The sequence below is a fragment of the Anolis carolinensis genome, chromosome 1 (genome assembly GCF_035594765.1).
Source record: "Anolis carolinensis isolate JA03-04 chromosome 1, rAnoCar3.1.pri, whole genome shotgun sequence".
NCBI lineage: Eukaryota > Metazoa > Chordata > Lepidosauria > Squamata > Dactyloidae > Anolis > Anolis carolinensis.
In genome coordinates, this window is record NC_085841.1 from 66,661,355 (window position 1) to 66,685,425 (window position 24,071).

At 36.8% G+C, this 24,071-nt stretch overlaps 1 protein-coding gene across 1 annotated transcript in view; it reads left to right on the forward strand.

Moving 5' to 3' along the window:
* Nucleotides 1-24,071, forward strand: part of rnaset2 (ribonuclease T2) — a 29,013-nt gene that overhangs the window by 1,206 nt on the left and 3,736 nt on the right. The window contains exons 2-9 of the mRNA XM_008124799.2: nt 3,179-3,275; nt 6,523-6,589; nt 11,737-11,792; nt 13,813-13,870; nt 15,306-15,370; nt 18,979-19,092; nt 21,791-21,836; nt 22,835-22,909. Coding sequence (XP_008123006.2) covers nt 3,181-3,275; nt 6,523-6,589; nt 11,737-11,792; nt 13,813-13,870; nt 15,306-15,370; nt 18,979-19,092; nt 21,791-21,836; nt 22,835-22,909 — 576 coding nt within the window. The 5' untranslated portion in view covers nt 3,179-3,180. The remainder of the gene's footprint in view (nt 1-3,178; nt 3,276-6,522; nt 6,590-11,736; nt 11,793-13,812; nt 13,871-15,305; nt 15,371-18,978; nt 19,093-21,790; nt 21,837-22,834; nt 22,910-24,071) is intronic.

Genomic DNA, 24,071 nt, shown 5'->3' on the forward strand with positions numbered 1-24,071 from the left:
CACATGCTTGTGGATTTCAGTGGCTTCTCTGTGTAGACTGACATGGTGGTTGTTAGAGTGGTCAAGCATTTCTGTGTTCTCAAATAATATGCTGTGCTCTGCTATGGCTGACTTCTCTGGTTGGATTAGTCTGCAGTGCCTTTTATGTTCCTTGATTCGTGTTTGGGCAATGCTTTGTTTTCTTTATCCTTGATTTTCCTTAACTTGTATTCTGTCAATCTGGTGAAAAATGTGAATTTGCTTTCATAATATGTATCTTCATTAGCCAAAATCCTACATCTGCTCATACATCCCCCTTCTCCTTTCCCAAGGGACCAGGATGCATCTACACCACACAATTAATGCAGTTTGATACCCTTGAGCTGGTGTGGCTCAATACTATGCAAAGGGTAGACTTTATAATCTGAGGATTTTGATTTTAGTTAAGTTTAGAATGTGTGTGCAACAATGCTAGATTTGGATAGAGCATCCTGATGAATGAAATGAGCTCTTGAAATGGTTTAATATGTGACCACATTGTCCTAATTTTGGCAGAAGAGATTAAAAGTATACCTTCCAAAACTCTTTATACACTCTTTGGCAGTTATCTTAACATCTTCTGCTGCTAACTGAATATATGTATGATCTCTAAATTTCAAATGAGCTGATTGCCTTCTGTTGCAACATGTGCCTGTATTGTTTCCTAGATGTTCAATTGTGCGCAATTTTATCACTGGGTTGAACAACATAATGGTTAGGGTTGCTAACATTGCTATATAATCCACTTTCTGAATCCAAATTATCTGTTTTGAACTGGATTATATGGCAGTGTAGATTCAGCCAATGGTTATTTGTTTCTGTTCAGTTTCTTGACAAATTAGTGTTTTGAACTAATGTTTAAAAAAATCTAAAACTCTGGTATGTTTGCATTGCTTTAAAATCTTTAGCATTAATTGGGCATAGAACTACTAGATTTTCCCTTGAAGCAAGCTTGGAATGAGACGGAAATTATACAAACAAGTATTAAATAGTGGGTAAAGTTTCCCTACATAATAAGGAGTGTTTTAAACTTTGCTCCTGCTGCTTTAAAAACAATTTCTCAGTATTACAACACTCCATACACTTCCTGTAACAACATGAATGTATGTTGTGTAATGTGCATCTTGAAACCCTATAGAAATAAACAGTGTTGCCAAATCACTATTAATTTCTGAGAAATTTGTTTCTCTGTTGTTGCTGTTACAATTATTATGTTTTGAACTCATGAGATTCAATCCAGTGAGAGCATCCCCAATGGCATTCAGAGCTCATAACATCTTTAGTAGTAGAATGGGGAGATTGGGGCACCACATCTTGATTCACCGCTTTCCACTGCAGTAAGGAAATTAGCAAATATGATAAGATTGTCTCTTTCTCACTGGAAGGAACAGCTGGGCTAAAAGTTGCTTCCCTTCTGTCCATGGGTGATCTTTTGTTAGAATATATTATATATCCTTTGCATTTTTTTGAAAAAATCCTAGTACTCAGCTCAGTAGAGAACCGAGAAAAGAAATTAAGGAAGTTGTGCAAGCAAAAGTGCTGAAACAACAGTTCATCTTTATACATGTTGTGCTCAAAGATACGTAATTCTGTTTTGACTTCAGATCTGATTAGAGCTGTCTGTCTGCTAGTCAGCCTGGTGAATAAATCAAAGTGATCATTCAAATGCAAATTATTCTGGTTTAATTGGCTTGTGGATTGCAGTCTATTTGTGCTCCTGTGACCTTTACCTGTCTCAACATTATATAATTCCCCAAGTTTTCCTTCATTTGAAAGTAATGTTTCAGTCTTGCTGGTGGCTGGGCAAGTTTTGTATATGCTTAATTAAGTGAAGTCTGCTAATTTAGTAAGCCTGAACACCAACTTTGCTATGACATATCTGCCCACCTGTGGAGAGTTTTAAGGCCACCCATCCAACATACGCACACACATTTGGTGGTATTACTCCACTATTAATCACAGTAAGAGAATGACCATCTATTTCCAACTTTTTGGCTGGATAGTGGGGGATACTTAGCTAGGTTGCTTTGAGAAATGCCAATGGAACCAAATGTCCCACAGTTTACTCACCTGTTCCATAAGGTCATTTCTGTACCACCAGCTTCACAGGTATACCTAATGAAAATGAGGGAGAAACTATTATTATTATTATTATTATTATTATTATTATTTTATTTCTTACCCACCTCTCTCTTCTTAAGGGCTGTTCCCCAGCTTTAGAGTTCCCTTCCTAGAGAGGGAACTCTAAAGCTCAGTAGTGACCTTCTCACGGTTGGTAGACTGTTTATGGGTAAACTCTATAGTTTAACAGTCTGCTATACTGTTCTAATTTGTTTTTAAAATTACTTTTAATAACATAAATTATTCAATTATTTATTATTATTATTATTATTATTGTAATTTTATATTAATGTATTAATTTTTAGACACCCCTGAACAGTCAAACACCTCAGTGTGGATTTTTAGATTCCCTTACCAGGTTGGGATGGTGTGTGAAATTTCAGAAATATGCACATGTTTTCTATTGACAACTGATATATTGTTTGGGGAGAAACACAATATTATTGTGCCCCATTAACTGATTCCACATTTAAATATTATGCCTCTAGCAGGATTGGACTGAACCCCAATGTAATACTATTAAAATAAAAGTGTGCTTACGTAGGTTACTTTACAAAGCATTGTGGTTATCTTCTATCAGATTTATTCTGATTTATGATAAACTTATTATACACGTTTTTGGGCAAGATTTGTTCAAAGAAGGATTACTAGTGCCTTCCTTTTGAGATGACAGAGTATTATTTGCCCAAAGTCAGCCAATGGGCTTCTATGGCTGAGTAGGATTCAAATCCTGGTTCTCCATGTCCTAGTCCAACACTCCAACAAGAGGAATTTTGTAAGATATTCCTGTTTAATTGCACTGAGCTTTTCGGGGGATCCAAAACATTGGCAAAGAACATTCCAGGTTGGATAAAATCCAGGATGAATCTGGATTAAGACTATTTGCTTGAATTAGTTTAATTACTTTGTATTGAATAGTGGTATTATTCATAAGAGTTCCCATTAGTTGCAAAAATCCCAGTGGATATTAGAATAGGTTTCTTGGCTGATAAAAGATTGAACAGTGTAGTATGTTTACATGTTTATTTCTCTTGCACAGATATGAAGATGAAATCTGTAATCCCATACTGTTTGATGGTTGGATATTTTTTATTTACTATCTTCTGTGGGTCTGATACACATACATCAGCTCATAGGTAAGTCTTCTGCAGAATGTTATAAGAAAAATGATTCCTAGCATCTCAAAGTCAGTGACCAATATAAAAAGCAGAAAAATATTCAGAATTAATCAAGCAGCCCACAAGTCCTGCCAAAGAGTAATGCAGGAAATTATGTAAGGATCCATCTATTGGTTAGAATTATTTTATAACAAACCACTGACTGGAAGTGAATGTCATTCCTTTGATATGAAAGAGTGAAAATTCATGGTATATTTAACGCCCCTTTCTCATCAAACAAGGGCTGGATTTCCTAAACAAACAAATAATCTCTAGGAACATTGGAAGATAATTCAGTCCTACTTGTCTGCCACCAAGTATTTAGAGAACTAGAAGAAACAGAGATATTGTATCCCGCCCCTTTTTTTCCTTCTTTTGTAGTGATCTCCAAATGTATTTACTGGAATGGGTCTAGATAATACAGTAGTATTAACCATGAGTTCAGATGGGTTCATCCCATAGAAAATGGAATAAATGGTTTCTGCATGGAAAGAACCACAATCGCAACTCCCTAGCAGCTGGAAAATTATCTGTGTCAGATTTTAGATGTACTTTGTTGTCATTCTTACCTAGATGAGATTTAAACTGAGCAATCCTTCACAGAACTGTAAACATGAAGATCCTGAAGATGACTGTCAGGTGTAGACCTCTTCCATCTCCTAAAAAAATAACATTCAAAATAATAGGATAAATGCATTGAAAAGACACTGAAAACTACACACTTTGACCCCCTTCCATACAGCTGACTACAACTCCACATTATCTGCTTTAAACTGGAATATATGGCAGTGCGGACTCAGATAAACCAGTTCAAAGCAGATATTGTGGGATTTTCTGCCTTGATATTTTGGGTTATATGGCTGTGTGGAAGGGCCCTTTGTGTAGTACCAAGTGCATTGCTTTATAAAGGCTTTTCATTTTAATATACTAATATTTTTATTGGCTGGCAGCACTCTTATCATTACACTTGCCCAGCCTCTATAACAATTAGTTCTTTAATCAAAACATTGCATTGTGATATTTACACCCCGCGAAACAGACCTTGGTATCATCTCTCTTAGCTCCCTTCTTCTTAGGCCTCTTCTACACTGCCATATAAAATCCAGATTACCTGTTTTGTACTGGATTATATGAGTCTATACTGCAAGATAATCCAGTTCAAAGCAGATAATTTGGATTATCTGATTTGATAATCTTAGGCCCCTTTTACACTGCCATATAAAATCCAGTTTATCTGCTTTGAACTGGATTAGTTTGCAGTGTAGGCTCATATAATCCAGTTCTAAGCAGACAATGTGTATTGTCTGCTATGATAATCTGGATTATATGGCAATGCAGAAGGGGCCTTAGTTTCCAGCTCGTTATCTTGTTGCAGGGCAGAACCATTTTGCAATCTAGTAGACACTCTTAACTCCCACCTGTCAATTAGTTTCCAATGCATTTAATACCTGGGTGTAGATACTTTGAATATTGCTTTATATTTATGATAGATAATATAAGACATACACATCACTTTCCCTTAATTTTAATCTTTATGGCAGGACCTCAGTGGGGGTCATGGCAGTGGCAAGGCTGTTACTGTGGACATGGATTAAAGACATTAACTGTCTGTCTCTTTAGGATTGCTACAAATGCAAAAGACTGGGCTTTTCATAGTATTAGCTCACTATGACAAGCCACAGCCATTCTAATGACTGCTTTTGTACATTTTTATTACATTCAGTGCTGGAGGGGACTTCCCTCGCATTCATGCGCACAGTCCTAATGTGCTAAATTAGCTTCCCCCATCCCAAAGTCTGTTGCATGCTTGTGAAACTTCAAAAGCTCCCACAGTGTATTTTAGCCTTTTGGTGGCCACAATAAAGGACACTGCTGCAGAGTGCATTTAGTTTTCCAGCCTGCTGCTTCAAGCAAAAGTAAATCCCGAGCTCATTAGTGGGACTTGCTAGTTTAATTATTATTAGTTTAATTATTATATCTGGAGCTGTATTTGCTGCTCTGGTTATAGAGGCAAGGTTTACATAAGAGGAATGCAGAAACTGAGCTATACATTTACTATAGATCTTCTAGTGATTAATTTGCTTGAAATTAAAGTTGAGTGTGAGATATCAGCTTTTCATGCTAAGAGTATTACTTTTGTCCCTTTGGTGCCTCGAGAGAAAGGGCTTTTGTAAGCTATTGTAGCATTGTGGAAATCTGATTACCAAAAGTAAAGGAAAGAAAATAGTCATTTTAAAATAATCAAGGCAGCCTTTTTCTTTGAAATTGTTTTCTTTTTTTCTGCATTTCAATACTTTTGTTCAATTTCAATATTTTTTCTAGTAATTACATTAATTGAACCATCTCAAGTTTTCTTTGCTAATGCACTGAATGAATGACGCTTTGAGCCATGGTACAGCAAACCTGTTGATGTTGATGAGTCTTAATGCACTCGATGGTACAGTATCTTCAAAATTTCCCTTGCAGCTGAAGAGACAATCCTTATTTTGTACAGAAAAGTGACTTGCATTTCAGTTATGGTAAACTTTTTTAAAAAATAAGCTTGCAATTTTTACTTCTTTGGATCAGTCTTTGTTTATTTATATTGATAAGATAAAATGATAAAACCAAACACTTGTATTTCACCCTTCTGTTGTTAAATCAGTCTTGCAATGCTATAAGATTACAATAAAATGCAGTAAAATTACAGAATTGCAATATAATAGAGTATAATAAATATTGAAATTCATTCTGAAAATGCTTCCTCTGAGAAGAAAGGTCTTTGGCATCCTTTTTGACAGGTTCCTATTTCACAGTCCAGCTCACTTTTGGAACTAAAGGAGCTAATTATACAGGTCATTAGAAAAGGCTTCAAGTTCTTTATATCAAGAAATGGACAACCTCAAAGCAATTCTGTTGTTGTATATCAAGTCTGTTCAACTTAAGGCCTTATGTTTTGAAAAACAGACAAAGCAAAATCACAGTGATTGTTGGCTTTTAATGACATCAATTTAGCATTTCCTAACCTTACCCTGAAGGAAACCTTGAAACAATTTTCAGGTATCAGGGAATCCCTGACTACAAATTATTATATCTGTAACTATTTTTTCCAACCACAATCTCTGATAAATTCAAAAGTCACCTCTTACAGAACCCCAAAGTTACAGGGATCCCCAGTTCAGAAACCCTGCATCTTTTTTTAAAAAAAACATACTGACAATACAAAAGCTTTTTTTTTATATTACAGTGTTGATCGCCCTCATAAATGGGATAAGTTCTACTTCGTTCATCATTGGCCAGTAACCGTATGTAAGGTAAGTTGTCCTTAATAGGTGCATTACTTGGGCATAGGCCTAGCAGGGCTTTTGCTCTTTAGAATTCACAGTCCGAAGACAAGGGTCAATTTCAAATGAGTGCTACTTTGCCTGCTAAGCTTTGGAGTTACTTTTTTACTTGTGTTTTAGATAACTGTGGAGGATTTGCTATTGCGAAAAGACCTCAACAGCTCTCAAGTTACATTGGTTGGTGCCTTTAGTTTAAATATTCCCTATAAGACTAGAGAGTGTATATAGGAACCCAAGTTCAATTCTCCACAAAGTAGTCTGAATATTTCAGTTCTTTTATCACAGGAATGGAGAATATGAATTGACAATGGGTGATACTGGCCCATCATCCCTTACCAAAGTCATTGAGGACTGCCACAACTTGCCCATCCCTTTTCCAGCAGAATTTCACTGAGTTGTTGTAAAGCTAAACACCATACTCAGTTCCTTGGAAGAAAGATAGAAAGAAAATGTAACAATTGTAACTAGAAGAATAGACAGCTTCTTCTACCCCCCCCCCCTTTTCCCGGTGTTGTTCTTAAAGAAAAGGGCATAAGCTTCGGCTGACCTTTGTAGCCACTCCTCTGACATTGTGCTGCCCCACAGTGACATTTGGAAGTGATGTGAAGGTGTATAGGGAACCCCAAGCTCAAGCATGGGCTGTGAAGATGCTTGGAAACTCCAAGACTTCTGATTATTGATATTTCCAAAGCCCTGTGCCATGTGGGAAAAGATCCCTTGTTCATTGTTCATTGGATTACATGTTGCACTTGCCGCTAAATGACTATAATGTTACTTAATGAGGGAGGGTTCTACTAACAAGATTTAATTTGAATGTGTCAAACTTCTCTGATGAAGTTAATACAAGATATACTGTAACTATTGAGATTTGCAATATTTGCATCCCTATACTCAGGATAGATTGCATATCACTCTCTAGGAGTTTAGGCACATCATGTTTATTGTCATTTCTGTTCGTTTGCGTGTTTGCTCACACCCACTCTCTTCCTGCTCCCATATCCTTTCCTTGGTTTTCTAGTATCTCATCTGCTTTCATACCGCTCTCTTTCTTCCTGCCTCTCCTTGTGAAACAAGCGCTCTCTACATGAGATGCAACAACTTTCATGAAACGATATAGTATTTTTTTCTTTTCTGTCCTTTCATCAAGAAGATGATACTGTGTTCATTATGCACAAGTACTTCATACGTAAAACTCATTTTATGTTCCCTGTGATGAAGACCAAGTTCGATTCTTTTATGTGCTAGATATTGTGTGGAGAATGGAGTGGGCTGGTGAGCTGTTCAAATTCTGCCTCACACATCAGATGCCCTGCTTGGGAGATCCACTACAATCTCTTGTGTTACCCAATAATAAGAATGCATTGCATGATTCATATTACAACTGACTTGAGAAAATGTTCTGTGAAAAGATATTATAACAATTAGTCATGTCTCTTCACTAATAGAAACTGTCTTTTAGTTGACAGATATATATTGGCCAATTAATTTTTCTGCAGTAATATTTATTAATGTGTGAAATGCAGGATTTCAAGGTGACATTATTTTATTTCTGTACTATTGTGTCCTAAAGATTTTAAATTATAAACAGTTAAAGGTATGGGTCAAAAGCTAATGCTCCATTGACTCTAATGTGCACCTCAATTTTCAAAACCCTAAAACCAAAAAAAGTATTTATTGCTGAATGTAATAAACAGCAGCAAACTGTGCCCTCTGTCTACAATAGGAATTTCACCAGCCAGAAACTAAGACTCAAGCCAACATTTGCAGATGTATTTATACAGAAATATTTAAATATACAGTAGAGTCTCACTTATCCAAGCCTCGCTTATCCAAGCTTCTGGATTATCCAAGCCATTTTTGTAGTCAATGTTTTCAATATATAGTGATATTTTGGTGCAAAATTCGTAAATACAGTAATTACAACATAACATTACTGCGTATTGAACTACTTTTTCTGTCAAATTTGTTGTATAACATGATGTTTTGGTGCTTAATTTGTAAAATCATAACCTAATTTGATGTTTAATAGGCTTTTCCTTAATCCCTCCTCATTATCCAAGATATTCGCTTATCCAAGCTTCTGCTGGCCCGTTTAGCTTGGATAAGTGAGACTCTACTGTATATAGAAACAAGGGCAGCTGATTTTTTTAAAGTAAAAAAAGTGTACAGCTTCAGTAATTATTCACTAATGGCATTGTTCTTATAGTTGAAAATACTTTCCTACATCTGAAGTCCAGGAAGTCTATAACTATATTTCTAGAGGTTGAGCAACTGCCCTTTCATCCTTCCAATCACCATCAGCAGTTTGGAAAAATTTTGGAGCCAGAATGTGTGTTTAGAATGATAGAAATGATATTCTGAACAGGAGGGAAGATTAGAGGATGCAGTATATCTGTAGTATGTGTCTACTCGATCACGAACTGATGGTCCTGTCCTGTATATGTTATTATCCATTTTGCTCTTGTTTAGTACTCTTAGGAAAGAAAGGAACAAGATTAGCCTGTTAAAAGCTGTTACTGTACTTGCTCACAACAATACTGCAAGCTACTTGTGTTTGTCAAATCTAACTTTTTGAGAAGATAAATGACTAAATAATTTAGTTCAACTGTTGCTGACTATCTTGCATGTAATGCTTCTTCATTTCATGGTCTGAATGGAGACATTTTATATATTCCATTAGATTGGGTTGATGATATTAGTGTGCTTCTGGGCATTCAGTCAGTCAGGAAAGTCAAGCAGAGGAAGCAAAACAGATTTTAAAGGCTAGAAATCCAAGTATGGCATTAGGTCCATTGCAGATCATACAGAAGTTTTATGGGGCAGGGAAAGGGATTCAGGTAGGGAACCCGACAAGAGAACTGTAATCAGATGCATAAAAAGGATTCACTGATAACTAGACTAGGCAATGTTTATGAAACTTGTACAGAGGGATCTGGGGTTTAGTTTCAGGACCCCTATGGATACCATGCTCTTTGGATGCATAAGTCTCTGGCAAAATCATGGCTTGCTTTAGGGATTAAAAAATATTTTCAGGCCATGCATGACTGAATCTGTGCATGCAGATTCTCTTATTGGTGACCTGTCTTGTCAGACTGTGCTGTCTACTGCTACGGATAAGCTCAAGTGAGCCACAGAGAACTTCTGAATACATACAGGTGAATGGGTTCAAGGTGAAATGCTGTGTACATTACTTTAGGGAGGGGGAATTGAGAGCAGAGGTTTTCTATAAAAAAAGGCTTTCATTCAGAAAATAAAACATTGATAGTGTCCCAAAAGCAGAAAGGTACAGAGGCGTTTTTAAATATCCAGTTGTGATCTGTGTAAGGGACACAAAAGCACATTGGCTTGTGGGGACATGGAGAAGGGAATATTGAAGAGGTAGGCAGTTGGAAAGCATCTAGGTAAAAGTATGTTACATTTGCTCTTGGGCCTTATGTGAGAGGAGAGGTGAAAAAATGTGACTTTTTTTTCTATAATGAAACTTTACTAGGCAGGTCCTGCTGGAGGTAGAATCGAAGAAAATGACATCCAAAGCTAGGATTACAAATTCAGCTGAATGTCTTCTGGAGAGATGCAAGAATAGAACCTGGCCAATAGGTCACAGGACAGATCAGACAATGTATTTGTCTGAGATTTGTTTGTTTGTTTGTTTGTTTATACCCTGCTCCCTACTGCCACCCTCACAAGATTGGGACCCAAAACAATTGAGACCCAAAGCTGTTTCTGAAGTCACTTTGGAATCTTTCTTGGGAAACCTGCATTCAGGGAATATAAGATAGTTTTATTCTTTATGAACAAAAAAATAAAACCAGTACAAGAGTTCTGGAATTACAATTGCTAATCTTTTCCTGCTTAACAAGGAGTGATGATAGTTTGACCAATAATAATAACAGTAAGAACAACAACCACCTCTCCTTGTGGCTTGAGACGGAGCACAACATGGTTGAAAAGAGAGATAAAACACAACACTATTAAAATACATATGACAAGATACACACAAGACCAAAAACCATAACATGCAGGTCAAAATTCTCAAGTTAAAACTGACTGGGCAGGCCTACCGGAAGAGATACAGTGGGGGGGGGGGGGGGAGTATTTAGTCAGATACCAATTGTACAAGTTCTCCCACTTTAAAAGATGAGAGGGGCCTGTAATTGACCTCATAGGTAGACCTCAACTATGAGAAACATCACTGCTCTTGAGGAGATCTGCATGGAGGAATGGGCCAACATACCACCAACAGTGTGTGCCAACCTTGTGAGGACTTAGAAAAAACATTTGACCTCTGTCATTGCCAATAAAGGATATATAACAAAGTATCGAGATGAACTTTTGTTATGGACCAAATACTTATTTTCCACCATAATTTGCAAGTAAATTTGTGAAAAACCAGACAATGTGATTTTCTGGATGTGTTTTCTCATGTTGTCTCTCATAGTTGAGGTCTACTTATGATGTCAATTTCAGGCCTCTCTCATCTTTTTAAGTGTGAGAACTTGTACAATTGGTATCTGACTAAATACTTTTTTTCCCACTGTAGTAGTGGGTTTATAGAACTATTGAACTCTAGGAAATTCGGTTTTTGAGCAAAATGGAGGCAGCAGGTACTCTCTGGCTCAACTTTCAAATAAAACTAGATTGGCACAGTACTCAAATAACTTTTCCTCTTAGTTACTAACAAACTATTATATTTTCTTTGTGGTAATCTTTTCCAAATTACAGAAATAAAAAGTGTGTGTTTCCTCCAGCCACCTTTTCGTTAATAGACATTTTTGCCTTTGACCATCCTGGGGATGATACATCTTTGTGAGTCACTGGGCACCATATTCAGGATTGTTAAGTGAATTATACTGACCCTCAAAAATGATTTCACAACCTAAGCCAAGTAAGCTCCAAACATAAATTGCTTTCCTTTGCAAAATGTTTAGTGGAAAAAAGGTGCATATCTGTTTTAATTGCCCCATTTCTGCTGAAAGGCAATAAAGAATTTTTGTCCCTTTGGGAATGTAGGCCCGATGTTACTGAGTGTTGTTTGTTTATGTTACTTATTCTATATGTGTTTTGTTCAGCATAAAATTTGGCTTTCACTGATAAATGCATTGATTTATTTCTTCTAGATGAACGACAATGATTGTAAAGATCCACTAATGTACTGGACAATCCATGGACTGTGGTAATATTTCAAATCTGCTGAACTTTCATTATAAATGGAGAGTTTGTCTCAAATGACCTCGAGGATGCCTTTCAGTGTTACAGCTAGCGCTGGATCTTCTTCATCTGGAGAATTTTAAAGTGGTGACTTGTCCTAGAAACCCACAAGAAAGGAAACTTTTAAATAAATGATGCATCAGTTCCTTTAAATAATAGTAACTCCAGATAAGGATAATTTGAGAAAACACAGTATGCTTAGCTTCATGGTCACCAGATGCTCAGCTTGAAATGATGGTGCTTTTAGTTGTACTTCTGCCATTTATTTTTCCTAAATAAATTATATTTTAGTGCAGTGATTATGCATAAAATATGGTCACTTGAACTGTGTCCGTTAGCAAGCTGCTGACTCCTTAGACTAGAGAAAAACATTATGAATGTATCATCTCTGTTTGGAATATTTAACCACTCTATCTTGAAATTAACAAGACAGGCAAGTGTATCAATGCACAATCAGTATTTTTTAAATCTTTATAGTAGTAGTGCTTATACTGTCTTTATCTCTGTTAAAATGCAAACATGAATAAGCAGTCATTCAATTTTGTCATTCAGCTTTGTTCTTTACAAAATAATGACAAGACTTCTTACATTAAAAGATGAAACAGAAGATGCTGGCAGTTGCTTTTAGATCCCAACAGGCATTTTAATCTTTAGAAAATTTCTCAGCTGTTTGTTTTAATAATATGTTGTGTGGGCGATTTTGAGAACTTTTTGTTGCTACTTATGTTTTGCCATTTTTATTTTTTATTTTGAAAAAAATGGAAGGAAGCTGAAACTGTGCTAACATGCAGTCTCCTAGAGACATATTGAACCATCATATTGACTTAGAACTTTTAAAGGCTTAAACAATTGCTCCTAGTATAGAATGTAATATTTTGTATAATAATTTTATAACAATATTCCTAATTGAAATTTTGTTTACCTAATTAGAATGTAACAATCTTTCTGAATTGTATGGGGTTCTAGTAACTTTGCAATATCATTTATGAACCCTGGTTCAGAATGGAGACAAGTAATACAGTTAAGTAGCATGACTAACTGGAAAATCGATGAACCTCCAATATGCCACAATATGTCTGGAAACAGTTTGTTGAGTTTGGTACGTTCTTTGGCCTGAGAGGTATAATGCTGCAAAGCAAGAAAAACTGTTACATGCGCTCCTGCCTTTTTAAGATATTGTGTCAGTTAGATTTATACCCAAGGGCTTAATGTGTTGAACACAAGTGCTCTCTAGAACAGTACTCCACACTTTTTGACCTTCAAAGGTTACCTTTTCTTTTTAGGACTCAACACAGCCCTAAATGACCTGGAATTTAAATGCATTAAGAACAGTCTTCTCCTGTATGTATCCTCTGAAGCATTTTCATCAGTTTCATAGATCTTGCTCAGAATGTCCCTGTGAAATTAAAGTGTCAGGGAGATATGAAGGCAGCAGGACCTATTAAGTTTGTTTATGCACCTTCAATTTCATAGGGTTTTTGAAGGAAAGATATACTTTGAGGTTGTTTATCATTGCATGCCTCTGAAATATAGGCTGTTGCACTTGGTATTCATTGGGAGTGTCCCACTTGAATATGAACCAGAAACAACCATGCTTAGCTTCCAAGATCAGACAGGTGCCCTTAGGATATTTGGGACATTTTTTAGTCTGCTCTTGCTAAGATTTCCCATTTTAATCTGATTGACCTTTCTTTTATGAACTACTAAAATGATCTGAAAATCATCCTTATATAAGTTGACAGCGTTGCTGTCACTAGTTTTCAAGTTAGATTTTATAGATGCTTTGATGATATTTTACTTCATTAACCAATCTGAAATTTTCTTTTGCAAAATAAAGCAGGATAGCAAATCATAAATACAAATAATAAAAACATATTTGTTGAATTGTTACATTTTTTTCAAGGCAAGAAGTTGTCATGTGCTGCCTGCCAGTATGAATTTTTCTAAAATGAATGTATTAGAATGTTTTTTTTGTTCTTCCATAGGCCAGATAAAGAAGAAGAGTGTAATAGAACTTGGCATTTCAATATATCTGAGCTTAAGGTATGAATTAAACTGTAGGTTCTTAACATGGGTAAATTTGATTTGTTCTATTCACTATTCATTTTTCAAAGTCCACTACAGTATGACCCACTCCCATTCTGTGGACACAATATTCAGGATTTCACTTACCCAGGCTTTGAAAATTTAGCCTCCAGAAGTGATTATGGGTCTCTTCCAGTGGTTCTATTGTATTCCTCTGGCCCAAGCATACTAAATCTTAAAAGATGTGGCTTTAAAGACACAGTTAGCAAAGTAACCAGGTATTTCTTGCTCTCAGAAAGAAAGTTTTGTTTTGAAAAAGTAAAATGAGGTAGAAAAATGCAGAGAACTGGAGCTTCAGTGGTGCTCCCAAAATGGAGGAACTCCGAGCAGTGACAATACATTTGCTTTTATAGTTTCACAGGGCTATGCCACCCTTTTGGGGCATTACTCAATCATTGTCAGGCTCAATTGGTTAAAAGACAATCAGGCAATTTCACATCATGGTCCATATCCCCTTCCCTGTAGCCTCTTTTTGTCTAGTTCATTTCAGTAAGAACTCCTCATCCCAAATCCATCATATACAAGGTTAGTGCTGTTGCAAATGGAGCAGGGGAAGGTCTGGCAAGCCTCTGGCTTATCAAAGCCATCTGTGTCTAGCAAGGCGGGTTATGGAGTACTCACACTATGGAATAGGACTGGAGGGCTTAGAGAGACCCATAACATGAAGTGTTTGTAGACCTCCAGATCTATGGTATGCTGTAGGCCTAAATATAGTCGAAATACAGACTTTGCTATTATTATCCATGTCTTCAGTTATGTATGAGGATCTTGGAATGGATATAGGGATCATGCTGTGCTTGTTACTTGAGACTCCTTGGAAATTACAGGTTGCAACCCATCAGCCCCTTCCTCATCCTCTGAGCGCTCAGAAAGCTCATCTGATGCTTGCCAGGCTACAACAAAATATATAAATAGTAACACACACACACACACACCAGCTTACACACTGCTAGAGCAGCATGGACCATTAAGCCTGCTTAATTACTGGATAATTTCAAGAATTCTATGATCCCTACAATAACCAGTCATCTATGCTCCTCAAGCAGTATATAAATTTGGGGAGGAGGGAGGGTTGGCTTATATGTAGCACAAGATTACCATGCAAAATAGCTTTTCTCTCTAAAATAGAGAGTTAAATGATAAAGTACCCTAAGGCTTCTATCCACATAACTTAGTTCTTGCAGAAAGCTGTAACACAAAGTTTGTTCATTACGTCTTAATCAATGTGTGAAACTTGACACTTTTGCACCATAGCTTTGAACAGGACATCGCCATACCTATGCTTCTACTATAGCACATACCCTGGGAAACCTGATGCAGTCTGTGGCTGCATTGTCATTTTTGCTTTTTGGTTCTGTAGAATGTCTTTTATTGTTGTTGTTGCTGCTGCTAGGATTTAATGGGAGACATGGAACAATATTGGCCAGATGTTATTCATCCAAATAACACCCATTTCTGGTAAGTTATTTAATTTTTTATTTAACATGTTGGTAGCTTTATCCCCTAAAATGTATTTTCAAATGATTTTGTTTTACATGGAAAAACCTAGTACCAATTGCTATATGGAAATGAAACACAGCCACTTCTAGAAATATGCTTTCATGGTTTTTTTGTCTTTTTCGTATAGAGATAGATAGATACTAGATAGATAGTTTCTTTAGTGTACAAAGTGCACAATGTAATCTAAACATTTGATTGCATCACTAAACATATTTATTTTCCTATTTAATGATATATATCGCCATTTATTAGATGTCATGGGATACTTAGGTTGCAAGCTATTGCATTTGACATAATGGGCGAATTTGGGGCATAGTCATAGCAGCATATGTATGACTCCATAGTGAAAGTCTAAGATAAAAACTACCATGTTCTTTATATAGCACAAATATAAAATATGAAAATGTATATGTGCTTATGTGTGTCTTCAGGTCATCTGTCAACCTATTGAGACTTTATACATTTCATGGCGTTTTCTTAGACAAAGAATACTTAGAGGTGGTTTTGTCAGTTCCTTCCTCTGAAATATAGCCTATAGCACCTGGTATCCAAGAACTAATAAGAGATTACCTTTTATTAGCTTCCAAGATCAGACAAGATCTGTAGCCTTTAGGGTATTTGGGCACATAAAATGTGCCTACAATAATTTTTAAAAATCAAGGAAAAGTTGAGAATAGAGAATGCTATTTGCTATCATGTGCTCTGGATTTTATTCAAGTGTGCCTCTAGGCACACTTTTTAAATCATTCTTTGAAGATTGAGCATGCAGACTCCTGGCTTTCTGTTTTCCACCATAATTGCTCCTGTTTCTCTAATTCTGTAACCTTGAAAGGAAGGAGAAAAAAAAAGGTTATAGAGAATTCTGTAACTTTGAAAGGGAGATAAATCAGCTTCAGTGCTGATGATGTTTATTAAGGGAAGGAATCTAGCAATTGACCTTTGCTAGTTCCTGATGTAGTCAAGCTGGTGACGATTATCTTTGATATGTGGCAAATGGAAATCAGCTAGGAACAAAGATGAAATTATATTCTTTTCAATTTGATTAATGAAAAGAAAGATAGTTTTTGTTGTTACATTAGAGCTATCTGGATTTGTGGTTTCCATAGTTTCCAATTTCTTATGAGGCAGAAACGACAGAAACACTGAATCTCTACACTTGGCAAGCTTTTATCTGAAGCTGTCCTAACAGTTACCTGTCAAGCTGGAGATGGATGGCACTATGAATCCAATCCTATTAAGAATAGTCCACTGACACAGAACATGTTTGCTGCCTGAATAATATAACATGTTCAGGTGCTCCAGATCATGGGGGAAGGGCATGAAAATCTATAATTCCAGTAATCTGATATAAGTAAATTGAAAGGCTTAAATCCCAACCTAAATTAAGGAAATCTATAAAGGAAGGTTTCCTATGTTCCTTTTCCTGCTGATACCCACTACACTCCAAAAGAAATCTTAGCAAAGGGTCAGAAATCTTCTTTAGTCCTTGGGATGGAGCATGGGATTGCTGGAAAAGGGAGAAACTCTAAATCAACTGGAGGGATGCCCAGATTTGAGGTATTTTTAAAGGCCCTGGTAGTAGACCATGCACCTCACCACATATGTTTCTGGAGAACTCACTAAACTCCAGGGAGCGGTTTTTGAGAAGTCAGTATTAGAAACTTTCATTCAATACTTTTTTAATATGAATTTCTCCATTGAGTTTAATCCAATATCTTGTTTCTTTTATTTTAATTGTTTATTGTTTTTATTGTTTATTGCTTATTATTTATTGTATTGTTGATTGTTGTAAGCTGCCGCAAGTCCCTTTGAGGAGAGGGGGCGGGGTATAAATGAAGCTTATTATTATATTGTTATTATCTTTATTTTACTTTTTAAAAATGCTTTTCAAGATTTTTTAAAAGAATTGAGATACACATCAATGTGTACTCATTGGCCGGAATTCAATTGTGGGCTTGTAGTTGTAACCCATTGCTTCTTCTGGAAACAAGAGGCTACTGCAGCAATCTGCAAAGTAACTCTGATGGGCTGGAAATCCTTTGAAGCAGGTGGAGGCTGCAGCAGAAGGGGAAGAAAGTCCCCATGCATATCTTGCCCTAGATACAAGAGCATACCATTAGATCTTAGCCACAATATTCTGCAGTGTTAATGGGCAATAGCTTCAATGGAAGATGCTAAGGTTCCTTTTATATAGATGTTTTTGTCATGTTCCAGGACCCTCTGATATCAGGGCTGAGGTTAAATTAAACAGAAGCTAGATAAGCCAAAACCATATTTATTTATAAAAAATACCAAGGTCTTGAGTCTTTCAGGGTCTGGCCAAAATAACAGAATAGTAACACGTGAACAGAGTAACAATTAACACAAGCCAAGTACTATAGAACTAATTCAGGAACAACAACAAGGTTACGATCAAGTATATGCCAAGAGTTCATAAATCAAAAACCAAGAATTCAGAAATACAAACTGGAGTCAGAGTTCCAGTGCCAAGCCAGATAATCAGGAAATACAGACTGAAGTCCAAGTCCATATATCAAGCCAAGTAGTCAGTCCAGAATGCAGAGCCAAGGATTTAGGATACAATTCTGAATGGGGTTCAGAACAGGGTAACAAGAACCACAGTCAGAATCTAGAATTCTAACCCAGGGGCAGCAGAGCCAAGTTCCAGTACAATGGTACAATGATGCAATGTTATCTGCTCTGAAGAGCTATTCTTTTTCAGGCCCCTTTATCATGAAATCTCAGCTGCTATTTTCAACAAGCCATCACAGGTCATCACAGAAGCCTATGATGCTTTCCTCGAGGAGGGGGTCAAATTAACCCCTTCCAAAATTGCTGCAATACTAAAAAGAGTCCTCCTCTGCTAGAGACCTGTCACCAGCAGCCAAGCCAGGGCAGACAAACTGCTGGCCATTATACCTATACTTGTTCATATTGTAAAAACAAATACTATATGAGGGTTATCCAAAAAGTAGATTACGTTTTGGAATTTAAAATGAACAAAGTATAGAACATTTACCATATGCAGTTGAAAGCCACACCCAAATACCACTTCTCAACATAGTCGCCATTCAAATCTAGGCACTTATCATAGCAATGAATGAGCTTGGCAACTCCTTCCCCACAAAACTCTGCCGCTTGCGTCCTCAAGCTCATTCATCGCTATGATAAATGCCTAGATTTGAATGGCGACTATGTTGAGAAGTAGTATTTGGGTCATATGGTAAATGTTTTCTCCTATACTTTGTTCATTTTTAATTCCAAAACGTAATCTATTTTCTGGATAACCCTCGTATTATGCACAATCTTTCCACATGCTGATATGAAAGAAGTGTTCTCTTCCTCACACCTTCCTTAAATGACTTCTGGAAAGAAGCAGTGATCATGCAATTCTGAAAAGAAGCATTGTTCTTGTAATTTAATGGCTGGTGGAGGAAATGAATAGAGGCAAAGGTTTTGAAGTTTAATTGTGTTTAAGATTTTCATTGGGAATTTTATGTTGTACAATTTTCTCTTGACATATTTCTGCTTAAAGATGTAGCATTATTTTGTTTTGTTTTGTGTAGGAAACACGAGTGGGAGAAACATGGAACTTGTGCAGCTGAGCTGGAATCTCTTAATTCTGAGAAAAAGTACTTCAACAAAGCACTGGAACTCTATAAAAAACTTGATCTCAATAGGTAGAGCAAATTTTCAGACTTCTGCAACAAGTGATCATTCTATGGTTAAAGTATACAGAGTTCTTGGCAGGTGGATTGATTCAGAAAGAACTCACTGAAGATTAGAATCTGGTTTGGGTCAATAGTAATATCATAATACGGAAGTAGATACCATATTTATTCAAGTCTAATGCTTACTTTTTTGCCAAAATTGATGTGTGCATCATTAGATTTGATGGTACATAAACTCATCTATGAAACGGCCTGGGGGAACCTGGAACCCTAGAAACAAGGCAGTGAAGCACAAAGAGGCTGTTTACACTGGTGGTGACACCTCAGGCCTCCATGATGTCTGGAGGAGGAGGAGCGCTCAGACATTCCTGTTGCTTAGACATAGATCCTGCTTCCCAGGCAGTCCTCGAGGTCTTCCCCCTCCCCTCCCAGGTTCAGTCCCATTCAGTTCCCAACTGGCCTCATTCACAAGGCCTTCAAAACCTCCACCTCAGTTTTGAAGGCCTCATGAACGAGGGCAGGTGAGAATCGTGCCTGATGGAGGGGCATGGCTTCCCAAATTCCTCATTCATGTTGCTTGTCTCCCTAATGTGCTATGCCTGCATTGTTGAGTGCATTACATTTGAGGACCAATCTGTTTTTGGTAATGTGCACCTTCAAAATTGAGGTGCACATTACATTTGATGGTGCATTATACTTGAGTAAATACAACAATTTCCCCTATTGGTCTGTGCAACTTTGATTTTCAAAACTTTCAGTGCTCATTATTTACAATGGCTTCCAACTTTAATTTCTGGTGAAAGGTGCAAACAGCTGTTATTAGGCAGTAGTTCTCATACGTTTTAGTGAAATACTTATTATGGACGTGGTTTGCCAACAAACGTGCCTCATAGACACACATACACCTAGCTATTGTAGGTTAATAAAGCAGTATCTTTACTTGTAACAACTCTTACAAATAAATGAAACATTTAAGCTTGGAGGCTCGGCAGAGATGAAATACACAGGAAGCTGTTTAGAGAATAAATTCTCTGCTTTGACTATATTCAAAGGATGTAGATGGAATGTATTATATTCATGTAGATTTATTTTTCTTATTTATTTTATTTCCCATGCTTGTATCCTGCCCTTCTCACTCCGAAGGGGACTCAGAGCAGCCTCACAACTGGCAGCAATCCAATGCCCAACATACAAATTCCAAAACTAACCATTTCAATTAAAATCAAACATTAAAACATAAATGATTAAAGCAGCAATTAAAATCATGCAAGTTCAAATTAATGTAAGCCTCAGTTAACTCTGAACACAGGATTGCTACCTAAGGCATATAACAGCAGAAATAAACTTGAAACGAAAGAAGTTATATTACACCAAGAACTATAGATAGACATTTTCAATTATAATAATGAAATTAACCATCATTGGTTTATTTTAACTTTTAGCAGTGAGAGTGTTATACCACAACCGATCTCCATCTCATCCTAGGTACTTCTTTTCTAGATATAAACTACTGGTAGCATTTTGCAAAATTACAGTTAATTCTTGACAATATTGAATTTGCTACATTGCTGTTTTATTGCAGTAGGTAAAACCAGCTATGCACTTTTCCCAGAGCATCCAGCCTTCTGTAACCTGCTGGCACTTGGTTGCCAAGGTACTTGTTGAATAGATCCTTCCCGGCTACTATGGTCTGACAGCGTCTGGTTCCCAGATGTTGCAGATATAGTTCTGGGTCTACCTTGCGGGGGCTTGGTGGCATTGGCCTCAGGGCCACTTTCTCTCTACCTGGCAGCACACATAGCACACAGCATCTGGAAGGTGGCCACAGGGGCCACATTCATGAGCACCAGACCCAGCAGGATCTTGAACACTTCCAGGTCAAGCGCGCTCCCTGCTGCCTGCGCGAGCTCGAACAACTCGGCCTCTTCGGCCGCAATGAGCTTCCTGCAGGCGCGAGACCCGCCGCTGCCCTTGGCCTCCATGCCCAACAACATCACCTTCCCCGTCAACTGGCTTCATCACCATCACCTCAATCATAATCACCTCACATAGGCTATGAGTGCCCAATACTGTCCATTAACTATATCTTAAAGATAATAGAGGCAGGCAAATACTCTGTTATAAATGCATGCATGCCACCAGTACCCTTCCCTTTAAAGAACTTCTGATAAGCTTTCATGGAAACCTAATATTTCCTGGAACATTGTTATCCTACCCTGCCCTGGATAAATGATTGCATAATAGCCATCACATTCTTTGCACAGTTTCATAAATACAAGCTCTCAAGTTAATGAATGTCCTTGGTGAGAATATTTTGAATTGTATGGTGCATTTCATGGGAGACTCATTTCTAGTCTTTCTGTTTCCTGGTGACAGGCCAGCATTGCTGACAAGGAAGCAGAGGTTAACATTTGCAACACAAAACCTGTCCATTGCAGAGTAACTGATGGATCAATGAACACTTTCCTCCATATTCCGTGCACACACAATAAGCAGTATAACAGCTTGTTAGGGCAAGACCGTGATAGAAAGTAATGTCTGCAAAAATGCTATTAGAAAGACCAGATAATTGACAGAAATTGCTTTTTCCATTTATATTTTTTCTTTCTAACCTTTCTATAGCCTTCTCTGCACAGTGATTATTGACATACTGGAGCATGTAATGGATTCTATCTTTTCATTGCTAAATGAACATTTTCTCTTTCAGTTATCTCTTGAAACTGGGGATAAAGCCAGGCAGCACCTATTACCAAGTAAGAAGAGGCATGGCTTTGCATTGTATTCTGTTATAAAGCAAAACCTTGATATATAAATATAGCTTGGTCTCCAGACTATCTAAAAAAAATCTGTGTTTTGCCATGTGAACCTGCACATGCTTTACATTGTTGGGTTTTCTCTTGGTCCCACTTTTATCACAAGTACATTAGATAAAGGATACAAGAGATGACCTTTGCAGTGATTGTTCCCATGCTATTAGCCCCTCCCATAAGAGGCTTTTTTCCATTTAATTTGTAATTTTCCTTTAATGTATAAGGCTGCCTTTCTTCTGGTAATAAGATTACATTTTTTTCAGTATTATAATGATTCTTTAATGTCACAATTAATTGATTTTTTTAGCTAGAGTGCAAGAACAATAAAAATGCACATAAGTACATTATATGGTATGTTGCATCTTAGCATGAATTGTATTTAAATTTGTATCTGGGTTACTAATCTCTTTCCATAGTTCTATCAATGAGTCCCCTTGGGGAGATAGGGTGGAATACATATAATTAATAATAAATTTATTTTTGTATGCCGCCTCCATCTCCCCAGCAGGGGACTCGAGGTGGCTCACATGGGGAACAAGCCCAATATAATCACATAAAATCATGAAATAACAATTTAGACATCAGACAACACAATTTAAAAACAATTTAAACAGGTCATAGTTAAAATCAGCATAGTTAAAATGTTAAACAATCATCCAGGTATTAAAGGTCCAATATAAGATAACATCTGGATGATAATCAAAACTGATTTAGGGAGTGTCTATTACAAATACGACATACATGAAATAGATACAAGAGGTAGGGAAGATAAATCTGAACGGGAATCAAACTAAAAAGTAAACAGGGCAAGTTTCAATGTAGATAAAGTATTATTATTATTATTATTATTATTATTATTATTTTGTATATAAAACTTTTTCATATGAAAATGCCCATTTGGTGTTTCAAGTCGTTCAGTGGTTTCATGCTTAAATCTTCAGATGGCAGCCATCAGAGAAGCTCTTACGAAGGTTTATGATGTAACACCAAAGATTCAGTGTCTTCCTCCAGAAGAGGTACCTCTTTCTTTCTTAATGATTTTTTAATTAATGTCCCTTCCCTAATTTGAAAGACATTTTTTTCTTAATATTTGGAAAGCTGAAATAGAACTAGGAAAACTGAGTCATTTTGTAATTTGGTATACATTATATTCAGCTGTACTATTTAATAGTTCTGCAAAATATGGCAGATGGGTCTACTTCCCCAAATGTATTCTTGTTCCTGTCTGTATACTTTTTGGAATACATTAATTCTGATTATTTAGAAGATTTCTTCTTATAATTTTTTCTCTTCGTATTACTCCTTGAAGTAGCCCGGTCCATCCAAACTAAAGACAGGAACATATGTACCTGAAGACAGAGGATTTTTTTTCTTTTTAATTAACTGTGATTGTCCCAGTTAATGAATAAATAAGTGACAACTCACTCAACATTAGCGCACATAAAATTCAAAGACATATTCAGATTAGTCTGGGATATCAGTATGCAAGAAGAGAATGAATTTGGTAGCATGAGTTTTTGCGGACTGCCTCCTTCCTCAGATGCATTGGAGCACATACTATGCGCTTTAGTACAGATATTTTTCTTAATTTCACGTTTGTGATTCATTACTCTTGTTATGGAACATTTCATAGTGACACAGCTGCTCATCTTCCCACCCTGCAGCTCCATAAACTGTCATTCTCTGAGATGTTTTGACTGTTGTTCTCTTCTTGGGAAAATGGCAAGTTAAAGATGCTTTGAGAGCTTAGTATTGCCTGTGCTGTCAATTGTATTTGACTTTTACATCAATGAATGGATGTGACTCTTGTATGATTATGCTGCAGGTCAATTGCTGCTGCTGTTGATGATGTTGTTGTTTAAACCCTTTGAATTAACTGTGAGTCCTAATAATTGTTTTAGGCATGGTAAGAATTTGCTTTTAATGCCTAGAATAGGCATTGGGGGGTAAAGCTTTCCACTTGCTGTTTAACTTCAACTCTCGGGGAGTAGTGAGAAATTCTGGAATTTGTAGACCAACAGCATCAGGGGCAGTGGTTATCAATCTATAGGTCTACAGGTGTTTTGGCCTACAACTTCCAGAAATCTTGGCCAGTTTACCAGCTGTTAGGATTTCTGGGAGTTGAAGGCCAAAACATCTGGGGACCCACAGGTTGAGAACCATTGATCTGGAGAGTTA